At 38.1% G+C, this 23,602-nt stretch overlaps 1 protein-coding gene across 3 annotated transcripts in view; it reads left to right on the forward strand.

Moving 5' to 3' along the window:
- LOC139694843 (uncharacterized) overlaps positions 1-23,602 on the forward strand; it is a 257,773-nt gene that overhangs the window by 17,529 nt on the left and 216,642 nt on the right. For 2 of the 3 annotated variants that reach the window (XM_071593364.1, XM_071593365.1), the window contains 4 exons: positions 9,247-9,378; positions 11,679-11,789; positions 16,333-16,758; positions 20,132-20,248. The exons of the other annotated variant lie outside the window; for it this stretch is intronic. In XM_071593364.1, coding sequence (XP_071449465.1) covers positions 9,247-9,378; positions 11,679-11,789; positions 16,333-16,758; positions 20,132-20,248 — 786 coding nt within the window. The remainder of the gene's footprint in view (positions 1-9,246; positions 9,379-11,678; positions 11,790-16,332; positions 16,759-20,131; positions 20,249-23,602) is intronic. 3 annotated transcript variants of the gene reach the window in all.

A 23,602-nucleotide genomic window follows, 5' to 3' on the forward strand; every position in this document is an offset into this window, starting at 1 on the left:
GCTTTAGTTATTCTCCTTCCTATTGACAACGACCTCAATGTGCTTGGAAGGGCTTGTGCATTCTGATGACCCCTAGAGCCGTGGTGGCGGAAGCAATGATAATTGCTCCTGGTGGTTACCCATGACAGATAGGTCGAAGGTTAAGAGCCAGACGAAAGGTATTTTTCACAGCATCTGCTCCTGGATGAGGTGGCTGCAAAGGCATCTGACCCTAGTGGGGTAGCCATTTGAGTAATGGTGTCACGTTAGAAACAGTACTGAGAAAGGAAATGGGAAACCACCTCAGTTATTAATCCCAAGATTTTTTTGTAATGGACAGTATGGAGAAAATGAGTCCTAGTAACTGCAGGACTCAGCCCAATAGGCTGTGTGTCATGCACTTCAGTGGGGGAGGCAAGACTGCCGCAGTTGTCATGTCACAAAACCCTTGCCAAGCAAAAGTGACAGCAACAGCACGGAAGATGTAAAAAAAGGCTAAATTACTTAGGAGTAGGAACTTGGAATGTTAGGACAATATTGAGGACAGGAAATTTGGAGAATATAAAGCGAAAGATGGAGAGAGGAAACATAGATGTGTTAGGGCTCTGTGAGTTGAGATGGAAGGATAACATGGATTACTGGAGTGATAGTTATAGAGAAATGAACAGTAGGTGGGAAGAGAGTCAGCAGGGACTGGCTAGCATACTGAAAATAAAGGTAGGAAGAAGGGTAATAAACACAGAGCAAGCGAATGATAGAATATTATTAGTAGAAGTAAAAGCTCAACAAACAAACTTGGTCATTGTTTAGGTATAAATAACCCAGGGAATCATAGAGGGGAAGAAGTCGATTGGGTTTATAGCCAGTCATAGGAAATAATATTGGGTGAAAATAATAGGGGGATTGGAATATGAAGGTAGGTAAAGTTAGAGAGGGTGATTAGGTGAGGGACTACAGTTTAGGTGCAAGGAATGACCATGGGGAGACATCTATTGCGTTCCGCAGGAAACAGCAGTTGTTGATCACTAACACTTTTTTAGATACCACAAAAGATGTAGGTACACGTGGAAAATGCCGAGGAATCCAGGAAGATATCAGCTAGTCTATATTATTGTTAGGCAATGATTTAGGACCTAATGCAATCTATTCACACAGTTTGCCTGAAACAGATGCAAACTCGAATCACATTTAGTAATTATGAAGTGCAACATTTGACTCTGAAAGATAAAGCAGGGAAGACAGTTTGGGAAATAGAATGCGAAAGAATTAACTGGGTAGACTAGGAAGGAGTATCAGCAGGCTGGGTACTGGGAAGGCCTGCGACGGAGTCGGTACTATCGAGGAAAAATGAGAATATATAAGTATCTAAAATGGATTACAGATAAGATGATTACAAAGCTAAATGAGAAAAGAAAGTGTAAGTATACACACACATAGTTTAGTAGATAGAAGTGTTCAGAGTTAAATAATAAACTGAGGTGGGAAACAAATAGAGAGAAAGAAGCATGGTGGAAAATGTAGTGTGAGGACATGGAATGTCTAGAGAGAAAGGGTGAAATTGGTAAGCTATACAGGGAGGTTAAAACCCTGTGAAGAAATATAAGGGGGAAATCATTTCAAACACTCCAATATTAGTCAGGAAAAATGTTAGTTGAATCAGAAAATATATGAGAGGTGGAAGAAAAGTACAGAACTGTATTGTAAAGAAATTAGAGAGTAGAAATTAGAGATAAAGAGAGAATATGATGATGGTGAGGCTAGCTTGGGACCAGGCTTATTTGCAGTGGGATAGAAAGGGCATTTAGGGAAATTAAATCAAATAAGTATGGGGTGGACAACTCGATGGGGAAGCATATGATGGACTGAATTGGTAGGATTAATGAATGTGTTGGAGAAAATATTAGTTGATTGGAGGGATAGGAGACTTATCTGTAACCTATGCATGTCTCAAACAGCTTAGGTACAAGTGTTGGATGGAGAGTCAGGATGGACAGTGTTAAGAAGAGGAGTGAGACAGTAGTGTCTATTGTTCCTGTTTTGATTGGCAAATGGGATATTGAAGACTGTGATTGGGGGAGGATGTTATGCAAGGGAGGAAAGGCCAGGAGTAGAATGGGGATGTTGGATGGAATACAAGGAGGCTGGTATGCAGATTTGAAGAGGGCCTTATGGTAAATTTGGTTATTTGGAAGTGTTTTATTAAGAGAGACAAGGGCATTGTCACTGTACTGTTTCATAGCTTATGTCCATCAAAAACCTACCTTATTTGGTAGATTACCAATAAATAAATAAGATTTACGTAGTGGATACACAGATAATTGAAAAAAACAAGCATATGATTAGGCTGAGGTTGTGGACATGAAACAAATAAATGCCAAACTTATAATAAGATGTATGCGTAAGGAATAGTAAATAAAATTGATGAAAAAAATAAGCCATGTTATATGAAGCAGAGAATTTTCACTTTTAATAAGAAAATATATATACTACCTTGATCAAAAAGTTCCCGGAATTTATTCAGAAAATTAAAAATATAAGTTTATTCATCTAAATCTATATTGTCCCCTTCAAAGTAATCCCCATCGACTGCAACACACTTATGCCAGTGCTTGATCCAATCCTCGAAACATTTTTTATATTCGGTTTTCGGTATGTCCATCAGTGCTTCCTGCGATTTTTCCATTACTTCCTCTCGGCTGCTAAAACGCGTTCCCCGTAATGGTTTTTTAACTCGATTGAACAGAAAGAAGTCACAGGGAGCCAAATCAGGTGAATTCGGTGGCTGTTGGATGGTATTTGTTGCATTTTTCGTCAAAAAATTACGAATAATGATAGCACTGTGCGACGGTGCGTTATCATGGTGCAAAATCCACGAGTTTTCTGCCCACATTTCTGGTCTCTTTCGGCGAATTGCTTCACGCAAACGTCTCATAACGCCCAAATAATACTCTTTGTTTACTGTCTGGCCTTCTGGCAAAAATTCATGATGCACTACACCGTTGTAATCCATGAAAACCGTCAGAATTGCCTTCTTTTTTGACTGAAAACGACGTGGTTTTTTTGGTCTCGGCTCATTTGGTGAACGCCATTCACTTGCCTGATGTCTGGATTGCGTGTCGTACTCATAAACCCACGTCTCGTCTCCAGTAATGATCCTTTTGATGAATGTGGGATCGGATTCAGCCTCGCAAATCATGTCTTTTGCGACGTCAACACGGTCTCTTTTTTGCATGAAATTGAGGTCTCTTGGCACCAACTTTGCTGCTACACGACGGAAACCCAAATCATTAACCACAATGTCTTGGGCGGATCCATAGGCAATGTTCAAGTCCTCCGCTATTTCTCTGATGGTTAATTTGCGGTTATTGACCAACATTTCTTTTACTTTATCAATTTTTTCACCGACTTTCGATGTCGATGGTCTGCCACTGCGTTCATCATCTTCGATTGACTCACGACCACTTCTGAACCGCTCGTGCCACTGGTAAACTGGTAAACAAAATTTAATACAAGTTCGTTGTTGCAAATTTAAATCCATTTCTGCAATTGTAAAAAATCGCCAACACACACAGAGATAGATGTACTCTTGGCTACGTAACTTTTGCAAATGTCAAGTTATGACACTAAGATTTAAAGGGAATATCAACAACAGATGTACCAATTTAACAAAAAAAACAGAACTCAAATCGGAACGATGGGAGCGCCACACGGTGGTTATTCCGGATGTACCAATTTAACAAAAAAAACAGAACTCAAATCGGAACGATGGGAGCGCCACACGGTGGTTATTCCGGGAACTTTTTGATCAAGGTAGTATATATATATATATTTTTTTTTTAAAGTAATCTACCGGTTAAGGTAGGTTTTTGGATGGACACAACTACCAAACAAATATTTTATTACTCCTAACAGAACACAAAATCCATCATCCTACTCTATATCAGGTCCCTCTTCATCTCTGAGTACTTTCTTCCTCCCTTCATTCCGTCCAACATCCCTATCCTGTTCCTTCCCTTTCCTCTCTTGCCCAACATTCTACCCTCTATCACAGTCTTCAACATCCCACTGCCGGTCAATACCCCCTTCATCCACTTTTCCTGCCTCCATAGGATTGCTCCCAACAAACCCCTCTCTTCGCCCACAATACCAAGTACTTCCTCATTTGTTTTCTTCTCTGTCCATTTCACCTTCTCCATTCTTCTCCACACCCACATTTCAAAAGCCTCCAATCTACGTCTATCCTCCTGCTTCAATGACCACGTTTCGGCTCCGTACATAGCTACGCTCCATATCAAAGTTTTTACGAGTCTTTTCTTAACATCCTTACTCAAAGTCCCTGTCATCAACTCCCTCCTCCTTGTGAAAGCCTCTTTGCCTAGCGCAATTCTTCTCCTTACGTCCCTACTACTTTGACCTTGTTGGTCCAAAACACTACCGAGATACGTAAACTGTTCTACCTGCTCTATTTTTTGCCCACCTATTTTAATGTTAAGCTTGGCCTTTTTCTTTCTAGAAAATCGCGTAACCTTTGTTTTATTAATATTGATTCTCATCCCATACCTGTCGCACTGAATTTCCAATTCACTAAGCAGTGCTTGCAGCCCCTTCGCTGACTGACAAACTAAAGCTTGGTCATCAGCAAACCTAACTGATTTTACGTATTCCCCGCCCACTTTCATTCCTACCTCGAGTTCTTCCCATGCCTCTTTGATCATTTCCTCTGCATACAGGTTGAACAGCAACGGTGATAATGGGCAACCCTGCCTTACACCCCTTCCTAACACTGCCCATCCTCACTCCCCGTGTCCCACCCGCACCTGAGCAGTCTGAGACATGTACAGGTTGCGGATTAGCCTCCTTTCCCTCCAATCTATTCCTATTTTCTGCAATATATTCATTAGTTTTTCCCAATTCACTCTATCAAACGCTTTTTCGAAATCTACGAAACAGGCAAATACCTCCTGGTTGTGTTCTATATTCCTCTCGATTAATAATCTCATTACTGCAATGGCATCACGCGTACCTCTCCCCTTCCTAAACCCAAACTGATATCCCCTAAGTAATCATTTGCCCCACTCTCTATCCTTTTGTTGATAATCCTGAGAACAACTTTAGCTGCATGGGATATCAAATTTATTGTCCTGTAGACCTCACATGATGTACCCTCCACCTCTTTTGGGACAGGAACTAACACTGGTCTCACAAAGTCTTCCGGCCAGGTTCCTACCTCATAGAACTATGAATCAGCCTATATAGCCTCTTCCCCCTACATTTTCCTAAAAATTTCAGTAGTTCTGCAGGAATGTTGTGTATCCACACGGCGTTATTTGATTTCATCTTTCTAAATACTATTCTAACACATCGTGGTGTATGCTTGGACCAAAGCTATCTTCCTCGTAGTAATGTTCCTTTTCTATGTCTTACTTTGTTGGTCTAAGTTCTTTTCTATACAGTTCTTTGTATTTCTTCCATCTCTCTTGGATCTTTCCTGTCTCAACTATTATCTTACCCACCTTATCCCTTACCCACTTAACTGTTAGCATAGATCTTCCCTTTTTACTTCCCGACAGCGATTTAACCTTGCTGTAGAGCGCATTAATTTCATCCTTCCTCTGCAAACTTTCCATGTCCTTGCATTGCATCGTCTACCATGCTTCTTTTCCATTATTTGGTGCCATCTCAATTTGATATTTAACTCTTTATACTTCATTATACCAAACATTCTTGTTTAAATTATTCCATGTACTTCTCTCATCCGTCTTTGCATTTGTCTCATCCATTATCCATGGTTTCTTAGTCCTTTTCACGTTAAGGGTTTCAATAGTGGATGGGGGTCCGCCTATAGTTCTAATGCTGGTCATTTGACACGTCAAAATAAATTGCTATACTATCCACTGTATGGTATCACAATGCAACAATTTGAAAGTGTAGAAACCATTGCTTTGACCGGGATCCAGGTTCCAATCATGGTCAAGGGGAATGGTTTTTACTGACTTTTAAATGTCATGGTGTATTTTTCTTTAATAAAATCATCAATTTCCCAGATCTGGCTTTTTGTTCTCGAAACTGAAGAGGCCCATGAAAGGATGACGCCCAGCTATGATTGATGAGACCATGACTGTATCGAAGGAGGAGCTGATCAAGATCACAAAAAATGATTTTTTAAGTGCTTCGAGAATTGGAAAAAACATTGGCACAAGTGTATAGTATCTAATGGCGATTGCTTTGAACGGGGCAAAATAGATATTCATGAATAAATAAATACTTTATGTAAAAACACAAAAGTCACGATACTTTTTGAACAAATCTCGTGTATAATAGGAGATGCTGATTGGCCCAGAGCTCTCTGATTGGTTGGATTGGTGATGGTGTAGTCCAGGAATTCCAATATATATATATATATATATATATATATATATATATATATTATATATATATATATATATATATATATATATATACACATATATATATACACACACATATATACATATATATACACACACACACACATATATATATATATATATATATATACACACATATATATATATACATATATACATATATACACACACACACACACACACACACACATATATATATATATATATATATATATATATATATATATATATATATATATATATATATATATATATATATATATTATTATAAGGTATTAAAACGGTTAAGGTAGGTTTTGGATGGACGCAACCACCAATTATCTATTTTGTGACTCCTATGAAAACACAAACCCGCAACCTACTCTATACAAGTCCTTCATCTCTGTGTACTTTCTTCCTCCCTTCATCCCATCCAATATCCCCATCCTGTTCCTTCCCTTTCCTCGTTTACCTAACATTCTTTCCTCAATTACAGTTTTCAGCATGCCACTGCCGATCAATACGACCTTCATCCCTGTCTGTTCTGTCCTTCTCTTCCCCTAGAAAGGTGGCGCAGACCACCAAAAATTCGAAACCTAGTGAGTTTCTTTTCTTTTGTTTTATTCTTTTCTTTATTGTGTGTTTTTCTTCTTTTTTGTGTGTTTCTCTTCTTTATTGTGTGTTTCTTTCCTTTTTTTGTGTTATTCTTTTTCTTTTTTTTGTGTTTTTGTCTTCGAAGCACTCACGAGAGCAATATAACGGCACAGTATGGAGTCATACATGAAGAGCTATTTGAAGAAGAAGGCCTCAGAGAAGGTCAAGATCTCCAACAATCTACAAATAAAAAAAACTATATGTACATATAATAATTATTATTATTAGGTAATGTACTGGTTAAGGTTGGTTTATGGATGGACACAATTATCAAATAAATACTCCTAGCAAAACACAAAATCCAGCATCCTACTCTACATCAGGTCCCTCTCCATCTCTTGAGTACTTTCTTCCTACCGTCATCCCGTCCAACATCCCTATCCTGTTCCTTCCCTTTCCTCCTATGCCTAATATTCTCTCCTCAATTAGTCTTCAAAATCCCACTGCCGGACAATACCCCCTTCATCCACTTTTCCTGCCTCCGTAGGATTTCATCCAACAAACCCGTCTCTTCGCCCACCATACCAAGTACTTCCAATCATGGTCAAGGGGAATGGTTTTTACTGACTTTTAAATGTCATGGTGTATTTTTCTTTTATAAAATCATCAATGCCCCAGATCTGGCCCCTAGTGCCTTTTTTTGTTCTCGAAACTGAAGAGGCCCATGAAAGGATGACGCCCAGCTATGATTGATGAGACCATGACTGCATGGAAGGAGGAGCTGAACAAGATCACAAAAAATGATATTTTTAAGTGGTTCGAGAATTGGAAAAAACATTGGCACAAGTGTATAGTATCTAATGGCGATTACTTTGAAGGGGGCAAAATAGATATTCATGAATAAATAAATACTTGATGTAAAAACACAAAAGTCGCGATACTTTTTGAACAAACCTCGTGTATAATAGGAGACGCTGATTGGCCCAGAGCTCTCTGATTGGTTGGATTGGTGATGGTTGAGTCGAGGACAAAATATCGGACTTCTAATGGGCATGTGGAGTCGTGAGTTCTCACCTCTATATTGGTGGCTGAATCGGGTTAAGATTTTAGAATGGTTTGGGAGAAACCCTGGTCGAAGGAAAGGCTGTGGGAAGAAGAAGGTACCCAAGTAGAAAATGCAGCTTCACGCATATATTTACAAATGAAGGATTATTATTATTAGGTAATCTACCGGTTAAGGTAGGTTTTTGGATGGACGTAATTACTAATTAAATAATTTGTGGCCCCTAGCAGAACACAACATCCTACTCTAATAAAATTTGTTGTCTCAGGCGTAACTTTGTGGAATTTGCATAAAATATTGAAATGTAATGAAATAATTGACTTTGTAATTCCACACACTTTATTTAGTTTTGTTCTCCTCAGCTCATCATCTCATTAATAATGTATTTTGTTGGCTAAGATATGTAGACGATGTCTTCTGTGTGTGGACAGGTTCTGATAGGCAACTAGATAAGTTTATAGTACATCTAAATTCTATCAATTCTAATGTACGATTCACGTGTGAAAAAGAGGAAAAAGGTTCCCTGAATTTCCTCGACCTATCCATTTCTAAAGACAAAGACGGGTTACAGTATTCCATTTTTAGGAAAGAAATGTATACAGACCAATTAATTAATTCCTATATTTTCCATGTATACCTGCGTCTTTTGTGGTGTCTAAACCAAGTGTTGGTGATGACTAGCCCCTTTCTCCTGCAGAACTCAACTGCTTTCTCACCGCGGTCATTTTACGTGCCTAAACCGTAGTCGTCGACCGCATCTCTATATCTTCCTTCGCCTACCGTTGCATTCCAATCCCCCATCACTATCAAATGTATCCCTGCAGGAACACTCGTGATTATGTCCTCTAACTGATCGTATATCCTATCGACCTCTTCTTCCTTATGGTTGATCGGTGGCATGTATACCTGAATAATAACTAAGTTCGTCGGTTCTGCTTTTATCTCCACTAGTAATATTCTATCCGTTACCTGTTCTATGTTGACTTTGCTTCTCCCCACCTCTTCATTTAATACTATGGCAACCCCTCGTTGGCTTTCATCCCCGCCGCTGTATATTATTCTATACTTATCAATCCAGTAATCCCCGCTATCTTTCCATCTCATCAAATGAAGGATATAAAGTTGTGAAAGTGATAAAGAAAATAACAGAAGTTTCATGGTATGATTTTTCCCCTGATCAAAATAAAAGAATAATCTGAATTTTAATGTTTATATTTTTTGCAGGATAATTCGGATTCTGATAATTTCCTAGATGATATAGAAGATGATTCCTCAAGTAACCTCAGCATGGATGCAAACAGCTCAGACAGTAACTCTGATGATGAATTTCTGCCTCCATCAGCGAAGAAATTCAAGGTATAGTGCCATAACAGTTGTTTTGCAAAATAATTAGTACTTCTGTGAAACCTTTTGTGGATTTGTCATATTTATGTTGTAAATTGATGTGGAGGATGTTGAAAGGTGTAATGAGAGCATTTCAATTTGATAAACAATTAGGACTCTCTGTTCATGAGGATAAATGGTCACATTAATATGACTGGAATATAAAAAATATAGAATTTGGCAGCATAATTGTATAATTTTGTGAAATTAAGAAAATTAACTGCCACACTTAAAGAAACTTTCATTCAATATTCTACAAAGTGAACTTTGATTGCTTTATCACAGGATTTCAATTGATAAGATTAGTTTCCATGTTTGGAGTTACATACAGAATGGAAACAAAGATGCTCCCTCTATACCAGGTACTTTAATTAACAATTAGGCGTACCTGCAACCAATTTTTATACATTTCTTCAGTTCACCTGTGATGGGCGAGAGGAATCTTAATATCCTAATAGCTTCCATCAACCGTCTCATTAGCATGCCTGATTCAGTATTCGATCCTGTTCTTGGCATGTGGATTCATACATTTGTTTTTCACCTTTAGTCTTTACAGTGTTTGTATCCAATATATCCCTCCCCGGACTACAACCTTGACGTGGTGGAAGGGCTTGTGCGTTCTGATGACCCCTAGAGCTGTGCTGGCGGGAGTAATAAAAATTGCTCCTGGTAGGGTCACCCATGGCAGAAAGGTCGAAGGTTAGGAGCCAGACGAAAGGTAGTCCACGCAGCGTCTGTTCCTCAGTGAGGCGGCTGCAATGGCGTCTGACCCCAGTGGGGCGGCCAGTAAGTGATGGTGTCACGTTAAAAACACTATTGAGGAAGGCAACGGGAAACCACCTCAATTATCATTCCCTAGAAAAATATGATGGACAATAGAGATATTTTGATTCCTGGCAACCACGGGGCTTGGCCCAATCGGCCGTGTGTTGTGCCCGGCAGCGGAAGAGGCAATGGTAGAGAAAATCATGGAGGATGGTAAAGGGCTTAGTACTATAGAAGAAAAATGGGAAATGATCAAGAAAGGGTTGTCTAAAGCCGCAAAAGACACTATTGGAACCGTTAATGCTATAAGGACTAGGAAACCATGGATCACGGATGAGATGATTACAAAAATGGATGAGCGGTGAAAATGGAAGAATGCAAATACAGAATTAGGTAAAATGAAGTACAAAGAATCAAACAATAAATTGAGGCGGGCTACAAATAAAGCAAAAGAAACATGGTGGAAGATGCAGTGCGAGGATATGGAAAGTCTGCAGAGGAAGGGCAACATCGGTGCGCTGTACAGCAAAGTTAAATCTTTATAGGGAAGTAAGAAAGGGAGATCAACGATAGCAGTTACGGATACGGCGGGTAAGGTAATAGTTGATGCAGGAAAGATCCAAGAGAGATGGAAGGAGTATATAGAAGAACTGTATAGTAAAGAACTCATACCAACAAAGTTAGACATTGAAAAAGAAAATGACGTAGAGGAAGACAGCTTAGGTCCAGTCTTACTAGACAATGAGATAGAAAGGACATTAAGGGAGATGAAACTAAATAAGGCCGTGGGGGTGGACAACATTCTCAAGGAACTTTTTAAAAGGCTTAGGGAAATGTGGGAGGAAGAGGCTATATGGGCTGATCCGTAGTATTTATGAGAAAGGAATTAGGCTGGAGGACTTTGTGCGATCAGTTTTAGTTCCTATTCCGAAAAAGGCAAAGGCTACAAAGGCAAATGATCTCTGAAGTCGTTGTAGCCACTGTTTTCTGTGCTTCTTCTCATTTTTACTGAAGTCACGAACACCAATATGTTGAAAGCATCAACTGCCACCAATTTCATGAAATTTCCACTTTTTGATCCCTTTTTACACCAACATGGTCAATAAATGATCGTTTTATGGGTGGTTGTAAACTCCACCTTTATGGGTAGGCAGGTTTAAATTGTGAGCTACGTAATTGGACAAAAGCAGAAGAAATTGAGGAAATGTAATTGATTGCATTGAGTGTGCCTGTACCTTATTTACATACACTTAACATATGTTTGGTGTTTCAGTTTGTGGTAAGCAAAACTTCTACTAAAAAAAATCAAAACGACACAGTGGAGATGGTCAATGTTTAGTTATGTGCGAATGTTAACATTCCATGGTGTATGATTCCAATGTAATCAAGTAGAAGTGAGATTCGATATTTCAAAAGACACAACACAGTTGAAACATTAACTAAATTGTAAAAACCTGTGCGTATGTATTTCCTTAGATATTTTAACCCATGTTATTTTCTTAATGTAGGGAAAGGGAATGCTGGACAATTTCATTAGAACATCAGGGACATCAAAAATATCAAAATTTCTTGTCAAACTTGACAAAAAGAAATGCAAAGGAGTGATTAAAAAAGCTGAGGTGAGTACAACCTAAGTTATTTCTTAGCCTGTGGGTAATCAATTTTTCTATAGTTTGACAAAAAAATATGGGTAATGGTAGTCCAAGGATAGAGCATTGGACTACTAATTAGAAGTCCCGGGTTTGTTTCCTGGGCAAGCATCTATGGGCACCCTCAACTCCAGCCAAGCTGTGTGGAGTGCCAGATCTTCCTGGGAATCCATAGCTGGCACAGGGAAAGGAACTGGCCCAAACCCTGGTGGAAATTTTTCATGTTGTTTGGCTTAGTACTCAGTGAGCAGTGCCATCACCTACCAAGCCAACCCTCAGGGGGTATTACTGTGTGAATGGTTTTTTTATTAAAAAATTGAAGTATTTGTTTAAAGTGCTATGTGAAACTGTTAGTCTTGTCCAGCTTACCGTGCTGTGCTGAAAAGGATAAAACAAGCATCACCTTGGATGTTTTTGGTCATCTTATGACGGATTTGGGTGGACTTTAATAATCGCTTTAAATCATTATTTTCCTATTTTTATGGTATTAGTCTACTAGTTATAAAATATTTGACCTGATTACCTTGGTCTGCCTTGAGTTAATGAAATATGTACATGAGGGAAAATGTAGTAATTTTATTAGCCATTAATTAATGAATTAATCTGCCAGTTTTACCCAACTTATGACTTCCAGAAAAAGTTAAGGACCCTAAAACAAAAAGGAATGAGCGGGACTTCTGATATATTTGCCAGGCTTTATTTTGTTGGTTTCATGATAAAGTCACCAATGCTTGTGGTTCAGTTCAAAGGAATAGAAAGTGTATGCCAAAATTAGATGAAAATGTGAAGAAAGTAGAGATTCAGTTTAAGTGTTGTAATATTCTTCTTGTATTGAAATGTGTGACAGGTGAGAAGTGCATATGCTCTCCACATGCCATAGTTAGGGAGATGCAGGTTTCTCAAAAACAATCCCTAGAACCAGAAAAATTTTGAAACCAAAAAATTTTATGGATTAGAAAAATGGGATGGGTGCAGTTTATGAGTAAGACTTGTATTGACTTCCGTTGAATCCATTAGAAAGATTGTTAGAAGGTATAAAAGCCTTTAATTATGTAGTGGATATGTGCATCTTTTTTTGTTTATATTTGTGAATAAAATATTTTGAAGTGTATTGCCAATGACACCAAATTATCTGCGGAAAAATCTCATAACTACCTCATAGGGGAAATAGTGGGAAAATTTGCTAGTGATAAGGGAGGAGCAGTGGTAGTAAGTCAGGTGGACATGCTTCAGTAATTTTATTTTTTATTTATTTACACAATTACGTTGCAATTAGGCGAATTTCCTGGTGGCGACGGTCAAGTTAGGTCAAAGATAACTCTTACATGTACAACGAAAATTACGTACGAACACATAAAAACAGATTCGAGACAAAATATTTTTACATAATGACACTTCCACATCACATGCAAACAATATTTTCCTAACTACAATGAAGTTTATTACCCAGTGGCTGCTTTACATTTCAACTTAAAACTTCTAAAATTGGATGGAAAGGGCTCAAACAAACGTCCAGGCAGCTGGTTCCAATCAATTATAGTTAGATTTAATAAAGAGTATTTTTTCTTATTTGTTTAATGAGTCCTTATTTTTATTTTGAAACTATGGTCGTTTTTTCCCTTGAAGTTAGGCTTTTTCATCCCTTGCCATAAATCTTCCCACGCTTCGTCCTTTTTAACAATTCCATACATCGCGCCTAACCTACTCCTTTTTCTTCTATTTTTCCAACTCTCCCATTTCAGTATATCTAACATTTCTGTGACACTATATGTTCTTTTGTACCTTCCGAGTACATATCTTGCTGCCTTTCTTTGAACTTTTTCTATCTTTTTAATATGTCCCATCTCATATGGATCCCATACAATGGAGGAGTATTCTAGGATAGGGATAACCAGTGCCTTATATGCTTTTTCTTTTGTGGCTATGCTACTTCCTTTTAAATTTCTCATCACCCAATGCAATACTTCAAATGCCTTCCGTGTCAAATTATCTACTTGGACTCCCCACCCAAGATACCTAGTTAAATAAATGCCTAAATATTTGCATTGACTGGTACATGGGATTCTTTCTCCAAAGAGGGTGTAAATTTCCTTTTCTGCATTCTTTTTATTTGAAAAATTTATATGCTTACTTTTACTTATACTAGGGTCATCCGGAAAGTAGTACCCGTTCGTGAAATAAAGACACAGAAGTAAATATTAACAAACATAAAAAATTTTATTTGAAAGAGGATACTTTAAACTACTTCTCAACATAATCTCCAAGCAAATTAAGGCATTTGTCATAACGTGTGACAAGTTTCTGTATTCCTGCTGCATAGTCCTTCGCCGCCAGCTCATTGAGATACGCGAGGGACCCATCTTGCACAAATTTTTGCATAATGCAGATGGTGTTTAACAATTTCATGAACAATTGTTCGAGAAACATTGGGAAAATGCTCACAGATGTCATCAATTGTGACGCGCCGATCGTTCCTCACGAATTCGTCAACTGAGCTCACCAGTTGGTCTGTAATGACAGACGGTCTCCCCGAACACTCATCGTCGTGTGTGTTCCCCCTCCCCATGTTGAAGTTGCGACACCACCGCCGAACAGACGACTCGTCCATTACATTGTCTCCATACACCTCCTTTAATTGGCGATGAATATCACATGGGCGAACGTTTCTTGCATTGAGGAATTTAATCACTGCCCTCACTTCACAACTGGCGGCGTTCTCAATTTTTTTAAACATTGTAAACAATCACAGAAACAACACAGGCAATGCTAGCGTCACGCAACTTGGCTCAGAGAAGGCAGACAAGCCACTGAAGCTATCTGACCTCGTCCAGCGGCTACTCGCGTCGTCAGCACTTCATGCGGCACGAACGGGTACTACTTTCCGGATGACCCTCGTATTAATGCCCATATTATTATTTGTAACCCAGTCACCAAGGCGATCGATGTCATTTTGTAGTATTATGTGGTCATTTACATGCTCTATTCGTCTGTATATAATGCATTCATCAGCAAAGAGTCTTATTTGGGAATCTAAATTGTATGGTAGATCGTTTACGTAAATTAGGAAGAGTAGTGGCCCTAGAACACTGCCTTGTGGAACTCCTGCTAATATGCTCGCCTCATTTGAAAATGTATCCCCTGATAACGAATCTAACTTTAACAATAATTTATCGTGAGGCACTCGGTCAAAAGCTGCCGAGAAATCAACAGTTACTGCATCGACATCCTTTCCTTCGTCTTTTGCGTTGCCGATATATTGACTTAATCCCAAAAGCTGCGTTTCACACGAGTATCCCGTTCTAAACCCATGTTGGTGTTTGAATTGCCATCTATCTCTTGCCCACCATTCCCGAATGTAGTCAGCGATTCTTTTTTCCATTGTTTTGCAAACAACTGAGGTTATGCTTACCGGTCTACAATTGTTGGCTATTGTTTTATCCCTCTCTTGAAAATTGGTGTAATATTTGCTTTTTTCCAATCATTGGGCAAGGCATCATTATTTAAAGTTACTTTGAATAGATGACTTAGCTACAAAGCTATTGTGGTATCACCCAGTTTTAGAATGTCAATTGAGATATTATCCGGTTCCACTGACTTATTTTTCCTCATCCTCCTTCTTTTTTTAATGTATATAATATGGACCTGGAAAACCCTTGCAGTAAAGCAGAAGCAGCAATGAATTGAGTTTTCATAATGAATCATTTAATTTATTTCAAGATTTTGATGATTCTTCACGATGCTGAGAAAAAAAACTTTCTAAAAAGTTACAATCTTAGGCCCTCTCCTGTATGCAAGGGAGCGTCCATCTATCTTTCATTCAATTGCTTTTGATGTCCCTTGCATCACTGCCTTACTATCCTCAACGAAATACCTCTTCCATTCATTCACATCGCTTTCCTGTGTGGAAATGGCTGAAGGGGGGAACATAAGAAACAAACAATAGTCAACTGAGCCATTCATCCCTAAAGATTGACACAAATAATCACAACCTTTTGCTTTCAATATTTGAAACAATTGATGAAGTGGACAGTATATTATGAAATGTGCAATTGGAAACGACATAGTGCTAGAATAATTTGATTTCATTAGTTAATTTAAATGTGGTGCAAGTAACTGCGATTCCAGTGCATAGTATTTGAATGAAATTAACCAGTGTTATATTTATGAAAAAATTGTTTTTTTTTTCATTATTTTGTACCCATTTCAACTGATGATATTTTTGGGTTGTTGAAAAATAATTGGCTAATTCTTGATTTTTATTTGAGTCGAAAGTTAAATGCAAACGGTCTGCAGAGGGTTGTATTCGATATCACGGCCTTAAAATTGATATTTTGCTTCCATTTTCTGGAATTACCTTTCCTTTAGCAGTGTATTCTCCCTTGATTTAGACTTCTGTCATCTGTCCCATGCAGAAGAATAAAAGAGGGGCTTCGGTGTATTTTGAAAATTTGTGTGGTATTTGTGAAATAATAATTTTTTTCTTTCATTGGGTGATTCTTCTGATGATCCAAAGAAACCGCATCTCTCGTCAACCCTTTCGACTCTGCCTGAGTGTGTGATTGAGAAAGAATTGGAGGATCCAGCTTCCAAAGAGGATAAGGACTCAGTTAATCTTAAGCGATCATATGAAATATGCCAAGCTGCCGTAATGAGGTGTCCTGAACCTAGTCAGCTGAAGGATATATTAATACCTCCCCCACCCTCCTTGTTAGGTGCTCAACAAAGTAATGATCCTGTTACCCTTTCAAAATATGTGTCTCCTGCTGGAAAATCATCAAGTGGATCGGTTTTGAAAAGAATAATTACACAGCTACCAGGAAGAAGCTCAGTGGAAGACAAATCTGTAAATCACATGGCGTCCACTTCTGAAGCATCTGGAAGAGAGGACGGGAGCTCTGGTCTTTTGGCATTGAAACCACAGACATCCATGGGAAACGAGGTACTTAGAAGTTAAATTTAAAAAATCATCATTTTTTGTTGGCCGTAGTGTCTCTTGTATATAGTAATAACTATGTACAAGTGTAGGCTTTTTAGACAAATAACTTCTGTATTAATTATTAATGGAGATTGAAATAAATCTCCCATAACCTCTTCCTTGCTGAAACACTTGCTTCATATGCGGCCTAAAGGTGGTGAACGAGTAGTATTAATAGATGTTAAAAGTTTAATCATCTACATGCTGATTTATATTTACTTTGTTACTTGAATAAATTGGTGGCGAATTGGATGTGATGATTGATTTCCATTTTTATGTCCATAATTTATGTTCATCGGGTGTCAGCACATGGCATTCAAGAAGTTCGGGATACTCTTTATAGTCCAGACTCCCACATAATCCTCACAGTGTCCAAACATCAACTGTGGGTTGCTTATGAAGTAGCTTTTTTGGCGATTCGTTTTCAGGACCAATATTTTTGCTTGATATGCGAATTACTTGCAGTGCTAGGTGCTTGTCAAGCAAGGATCCACTTTATTTATTGAATAAAATATAATATATTGTAAAGATATTTGATTAGGAAACTTAAATAGAGAGAGAATGTGACATGGATGGGGATAGCTTTTTGATGGAGGCTTACTTGATGATGAGATAGAAAGGACATTAATGTAATTGAAATCTGAAATGGCAGTGGGAGTGCATACCATTCCCATGAATTTATTTAATGGTTAGGAAAACATGGGAGGAAGAGTTTTTTGGGCTAATTTATAGCATTAATAGGGAGGAATTTTGCTGGAAGATTTTGAATGATCAGTGATGATTTCCATCTTTAAAACAGGAAGGCAGCCATGAGTGAGGGCTATAGAAAAATAAGTTTGATTTCTCTTGCAGCTAAGGTGATGCATAGAATTATCAGTGTGAGAATGAATAGGAAGGCAAATGATTGTTTTTGATCCTATGTTAATGGCTAAGGCAGACTCTTTGGCTTTCAAGTTAAGAATCCATTTCTATTCCTGGTCGGTTTGAATAGTTCAAAGTGAGGAATGGAATTTATATTCAAAGGTGTTTCTGGTGAGTCAGCATTGGAGCTGGCAATTTACACTTTGCCTATATTTTATGAAGTTTTTTCATCAAAGGACATTTTTAAAGCTGATTAAATCATCATATTTTTACCACGCCCTCTTAGAAAAGGCTTAACCATTTAAAAATTAAATGTGTTCTGGGAGATAAAATGTAACTAGTGGATCACTTAAATTGCTGATAGGTCTGATGTTTCATCCATGTTTGGTATCAGTGAAATTTTTAATCCTTACATCTTCAAAAATATTAAGAAGTTGTTGGAATTCACAGCAAATTAAAACATATGAATATCAGGAACAATGCAGCCCTTAAATGAGATAAAGATTAGAAGGACAGCTATTTTTTACTGGAAAGAATAAAAAATTAAATTAGCACATTTGTTTGTGCTCCGGTGAGAAGATTCTGTTTTATAATATTAGGTACCTTGTTGTTATCTTAACCCTTTGACGCTTAAGGTGCCGATATATCAGCTTCCCATGTTTACCTTCAAAAGCTCAAGGTGCCAATGTATCAGCTCCAGTTTTAAGCTAGTTAAAAATTAATTATTCAACACATATTAAGTGTTAATCTCTGTTAAACTAAATATAATGTATTTGTTTGTTCATTCTTTCAAAATGGGAGTACTTTTTATAAATTTTGTATTTTACACTAACCAAATTAATTGTAAGTATCTTTTTTCATCCCAGACGTAGGTAATCGGCCATGAATCGTCAGGTAAAATTATTCTTCTGTTCACGACTTTTGGTTTGGTGATATACATGTGGATTACCCTATCTCTTTCATTCTTTTTCCGTAGTTTTGTATGAACTGCCTGCCATGCACTTCTGCCATAATGTTGTCATTCATAGTCGGATACTTCATGTGAGACAAAATGGTAGCCGAAATTTTCCGTTCTTTTTTGTGAAAAAGAAAACAGAAATGTAGAACACTCAAAGCAAAAAATATAAAAACGTTATTCCAGTATTTACTTAACAAGACACATCATCGATGAAGATCAAATTCAGAATGCTGTGTGGTTGTGTCCAGTTATTGCCTTGTGGTCTTCACAAACAGAGGAGCCAAGATTAAAACAGACAAAGCTGAAATACAAGAGCATGAATTGGCATATACGGTGGTAATCAAACTTTTGCAAAGAGGAAATTATTTTCAGAAGGGTTATCATACGTTTGTTGACTATTTCTTTATGTGTATTCCACTTGTTTGAAAAATTTATTCTCTTGGAAGCTATGCAACCTGTACTGTTTGAAAAAAAAAGGAAATTTCTTCCAGAAAATTTAAAATGGAAACTTTAAGGTTTGGCAGCAGTTTTACTGTTGGTCAGGACCTATTCTTTCCTGTAGTTGCTAGGAAAAACAATCTCTAAAAAGGACTTCTATCAAATCGAGCAACTGTGATGGATGAAGATATTAAGTCTAACATATGTGCGAATGATAAAATTATGTAGAAACCAGAAACTATTTGGCATTATAATAAATTTGTAGGGGGGATTGACACTTCAGATATGATGATTTATACTAACATGGATGAAAAAAGAGTAAAATCTAGGATGATTTGGATAGTTGTATTATAAATAAGGAAAATTACAAAAGACCTGGGAAACCTCCATCAAAGCAAGCATTTGGTATCAGTATCATTGAGCAGTTGGGTAAAGAGTGGATTTTTAATTTGAGGCAGTTCATCAAATGTAGGAGTGCAAAAGCTGGACGCAAACATGAAGCTAATTGTTGTGTATGCAACTCTTAAAAAAAAAATATATATCCAGAGCTGTCTGCATTAGATGTAATAAAGGCAAGCATGGGGAGTGTTTGGTTGAACACATGCTGACAGTGTGAAAGGCACTAATTCAAATTATGCATTGTATCTCATGAGCAAATTGGATTATAAGCATCAAATGTGGATGTAATAGAGTTAAATATGTAAAATATTATTATAATACACGATTCAGTATTTGATAAATGAATAGATTTGAATAGTTATAATATTTATGAAAACATTTGTTTCATTAAAAGTTTTTTTAACTAAAATTATTTTATAAAATTACTTATTCTTTGCTCATCCAAAGTATTTTTAATTATAAACTAATATTTTCAGTTAAAATTTCAATATCTTTGACCTAAAAACACACTAACAAAAATTATTTGAAAAAAATAAAAGCTTTAAATATGCAGAAAAAAGGCATTGGATTTCTGGGATTAAAAACCAAAAATTCTGTGAGAGCGAAAGGGTTAAGAGAAAATCTGTATCATCTTCAGCCTTCTTCTCTCTTTGCTATTTGTGATGCTTGCTTTTTTTTCAGGGTGAAGTAAAGAGAAGTGAAGTTCCTCCCAAAAATGATGACCGCTCTTCATCCAGCTCTTCTGATTCTGAGGATTCCGACTTGCACTCAAATGATGATTTAATGGAGGAGGAAAAGGTGAGAAAAACTTTCAGCTTCAGTTTTTGAGTAATAATTGCACACACAGTGGAACAATGTATGACAAGCATAATTCTCTCTGCAAAAGTTCTCGTAAAGCAAAACATACGTTTAGTGAAACAGTTTTTTGCGTCTAAATTAATGCAAAATACTTAATGCGTTTCATGCTGGAAAAAATAAATTAAATGCATGATTTTTCAAAGAAAATCATGTGTTAATTGTTTAGAATGGTACGTATGTTCATCTTTTCTTTCATCGTGGAATGAACGAACCCAGAATGCGAACTTGATTTGTGAAAACGTATTGAAATAATTAGCGTATTTATTAGGATACGTTTCTTAATCTCTTTTACCAGAAATATCCCTGGAGACATTTGTTTTTGCCAATGATTCATAATTTTGTGAAGAATGACTCGGTATTATCATTAAATTAATTTCTGTCATGCATAGCCTCTGCCTTATTAGGGTGATGCTTCATATGAATGGCATGGTACAGGGGTTTCCCATAACCTCCAAATCGCATTTAGCCTGCTCCTCTGGATTTAACACTCAATTCAGGAATAAATGAAACAGTTTCTGGCGTCACTTGGTGGAAATTCTTCATATTGAAATTAAATTTAAAATACTTCGCCTTTCCACATAAAAAAAATTTTTTTAATACGACCTAGGTGTCGTTATGGTATAACATCATCAGGTAAAAATACAAGTCAAACACAGTATACAGGGTCGCACACAAAAGTGGTAGGACTGATTTTTTTACAAAATATACTTACATCGACTTAATAACTTTCAAAGTGTGCTCCTTGAGCTGCTACACACTTAGTATAACGTTGCTTCCATTCCCTGTACGCCCGCTGGAAATTTTCTTTGGGGATGCCGTTGATGACCCTCGTCGAAGCCTCTTGAACAGCCTTTATCGAGTCAAAACGTCGTCCCTTGAGCTGTCTTTTCATCAGGGGGAAGAAGAAGAAGAAGTCCGGTGGTGCCAGATCGGGAGAATAGGGTGGGTGCGGCAACGTGGCAATGCCCTATTTGGCCAGGAGCTGTCTGACGACAAGCGCGCCATAGCACGGCACGTCAGAATTTTCGGCACCATCTTGGCGCACACCTTGCGCTTGGCCAAATCCTGTGAAGTAATGCGTTGGACGTTGGATGCAGACAGACCCAACTGGTCTGCAATTTCTTCACTGGTTAAGCGTCGGTCTGTGTTCAGCAGTGTCCTCACTCTGTCGTTTCGTGTTCGTGTCCACATTCGTGTCAGTTCTTGCCGTCGACGGCCGTCCGGAGCGATGGTCGTCTTCAACGAGCTCCCTACCCTCTTTAAACATCTTGTGCCACTCAAATACTGTGGAACAGCTTAAGGCAGTGTCCCCATAAGCCTGCTTGATCATATCGAGGGTCTCAGTTGCCGTATTCCCGAGTTTCGCACAAAACTTCACGGAATAACGTTGCTCTAAATTCAGATTCATTTTGTTTTTCGACGCGGACAAAAAACTTGCTTTTCTAAAAACCGAGTCCTCACTCAACGACAGCCTGCAGGTGACTGAGGTTTGTGTAGGTCTGTTGCTAAGAGCCCCCTCCACCTTACCCTGCCAGGCAGACCCCCCCTCCACCGCTCCGTTCGTGCCAAAATCAGTCCTACCACTTTGGGTGCGACCCTGTATATAGCTCTGGACGGAGGGGAAGAGGAGGGAGGGAGGAAAGCAAGGATTGGTTGAGGTAGGAAGGGGGGGCGGAGGAGGAAGAGGAATGGTAACATTGAAAAATTAGCCGGCTGGGAGAAGGAATTAGAAGACCCTGAAGACGATGGCATAGTCAACCTTCGAAATGTCGGTGTACTGCAACCTGACCCGGTAGGAAACCCGAGAGAACTTCTTGAATACCATACGCCGGGAAAACCTGAGATCCTTCAATACATTGTTGAAAAATGCATTGTTGAGAGAGAGAAAAAAAATTAAAAAAAATATTGTTGGAAAAAAAGAAGTTTTGCTTGGCGTCAATTAGTTGGCAGAGGAGTGGGGGAATGGGTATTGCAAACGGCAGTGGGTAATTAGGTGATTAAGTAGCAGGCTGGGAGGAGTTAATTCATTGTTGAAAAGGCTTTGCTTGGTGTCAGTTTAGTTAACAGATGGGCGAGGAAAATACAATAATGGGGAATGCAAAGGGTAAAGAAATTCGTTGGTCCAAACATCTCCTCGTAATACATGTGCTGAAGTATTTCTAATTGCTCCAGCACATCGAGGCGGTGGCCTTTCTTCTCAAAGTGCAGGATTTCGGGGATGAAATTGCTGCCGTGGCCATAGTCTCTCAGATGTTTGGCAAAGAGTGACATGGAGATGTTTTTTCTAAAGCATGCTCGGTGCTCCTTTATTCTTGTCTCAAATCTCCTTCCTGTCTGGCCTATGTACATCTGGTTACAGTCTTTGCAGAGGATTTTGTACACCCCACTCTTGTGTGTAGGTTTAACTTGGTCCTTCATGTGGCATAACAGGTTGATTAATTTAGATTTATTGTAGAAGGCTGGTCTCACCTTTTCTTTTGGGAGGATTCTTTGAACTTTTAATGACAAGTGGCCAAGAAAAGGAAATCTTCGCCTCTGTGGCTGGTTTTCTGCAGATGTGGGAGAACAATACAAGGCTAACTCAGCTAAACGGGATAGTTTCTTGTTTTAAAGTTTATGAATTAACACTTCTCTACACCCATTGTTCATCGCAATCTGTTTTATGATGCTGAGTTCTTTCAGAGTGTTCTCTTTAGACTTGGGGATAGAACATGCTCTGTGTACCATGGCGTGGAAAGCTGATAATTTTTTAGAGAAGCAGTGCCTAGAATTATGGTGAATGACTTCGTCTGTATAACACTTCTTCCTGAAAATGGAAAAATCGAACCTATTGTTTTTAATTTTAATAGTTAAATCTAGAAAGTTGAGGGATCCATCTGCTTCTAATTCCTTTGTAAATTTTATGTTTATCTCTAGAATTAAGGAAATTTAAAAAACCGTCTAATTGTCTGTCAGGACCCGTCCAGATGCAGAAAACATCATCTACGTATCTATACCAGCAAAGGATATTCTTTAAGAGGGGATTCTATGAGGACAACATTAGTTGCTCAAAATTGTCCAGGTAAATGTCTGCTAGTAGTCGGGAAAGAGGAGAGTCTATAGCCAAGCCGTCTTGTTGTTGGTAAATTTTGCTGTTAAACACAAAGCTGTATTGTTCTACACACACTTTTAAGGAAGAACACAATTCAAAAATTACAGGGGTTGGAACCTTTGCTTTAACAAGGGTAACTTCCATAAGGTTTAGAGCATCTGATCTTGGAACACTGGGGAATAAATTTGTAGCATCAAACGATA

This window comes from Hetaerina americana, unplaced genomic scaffold, assembly GCF_022747635.1.
Source record: "Hetaerina americana unplaced genomic scaffold, ioHetAmer1.1.p SCAF_57, whole genome shotgun sequence".
Classification (NCBI taxonomy): domain Eukaryota; kingdom Metazoa; phylum Arthropoda; class Insecta; order Odonata; family Calopterygidae; genus Hetaerina; species Hetaerina americana.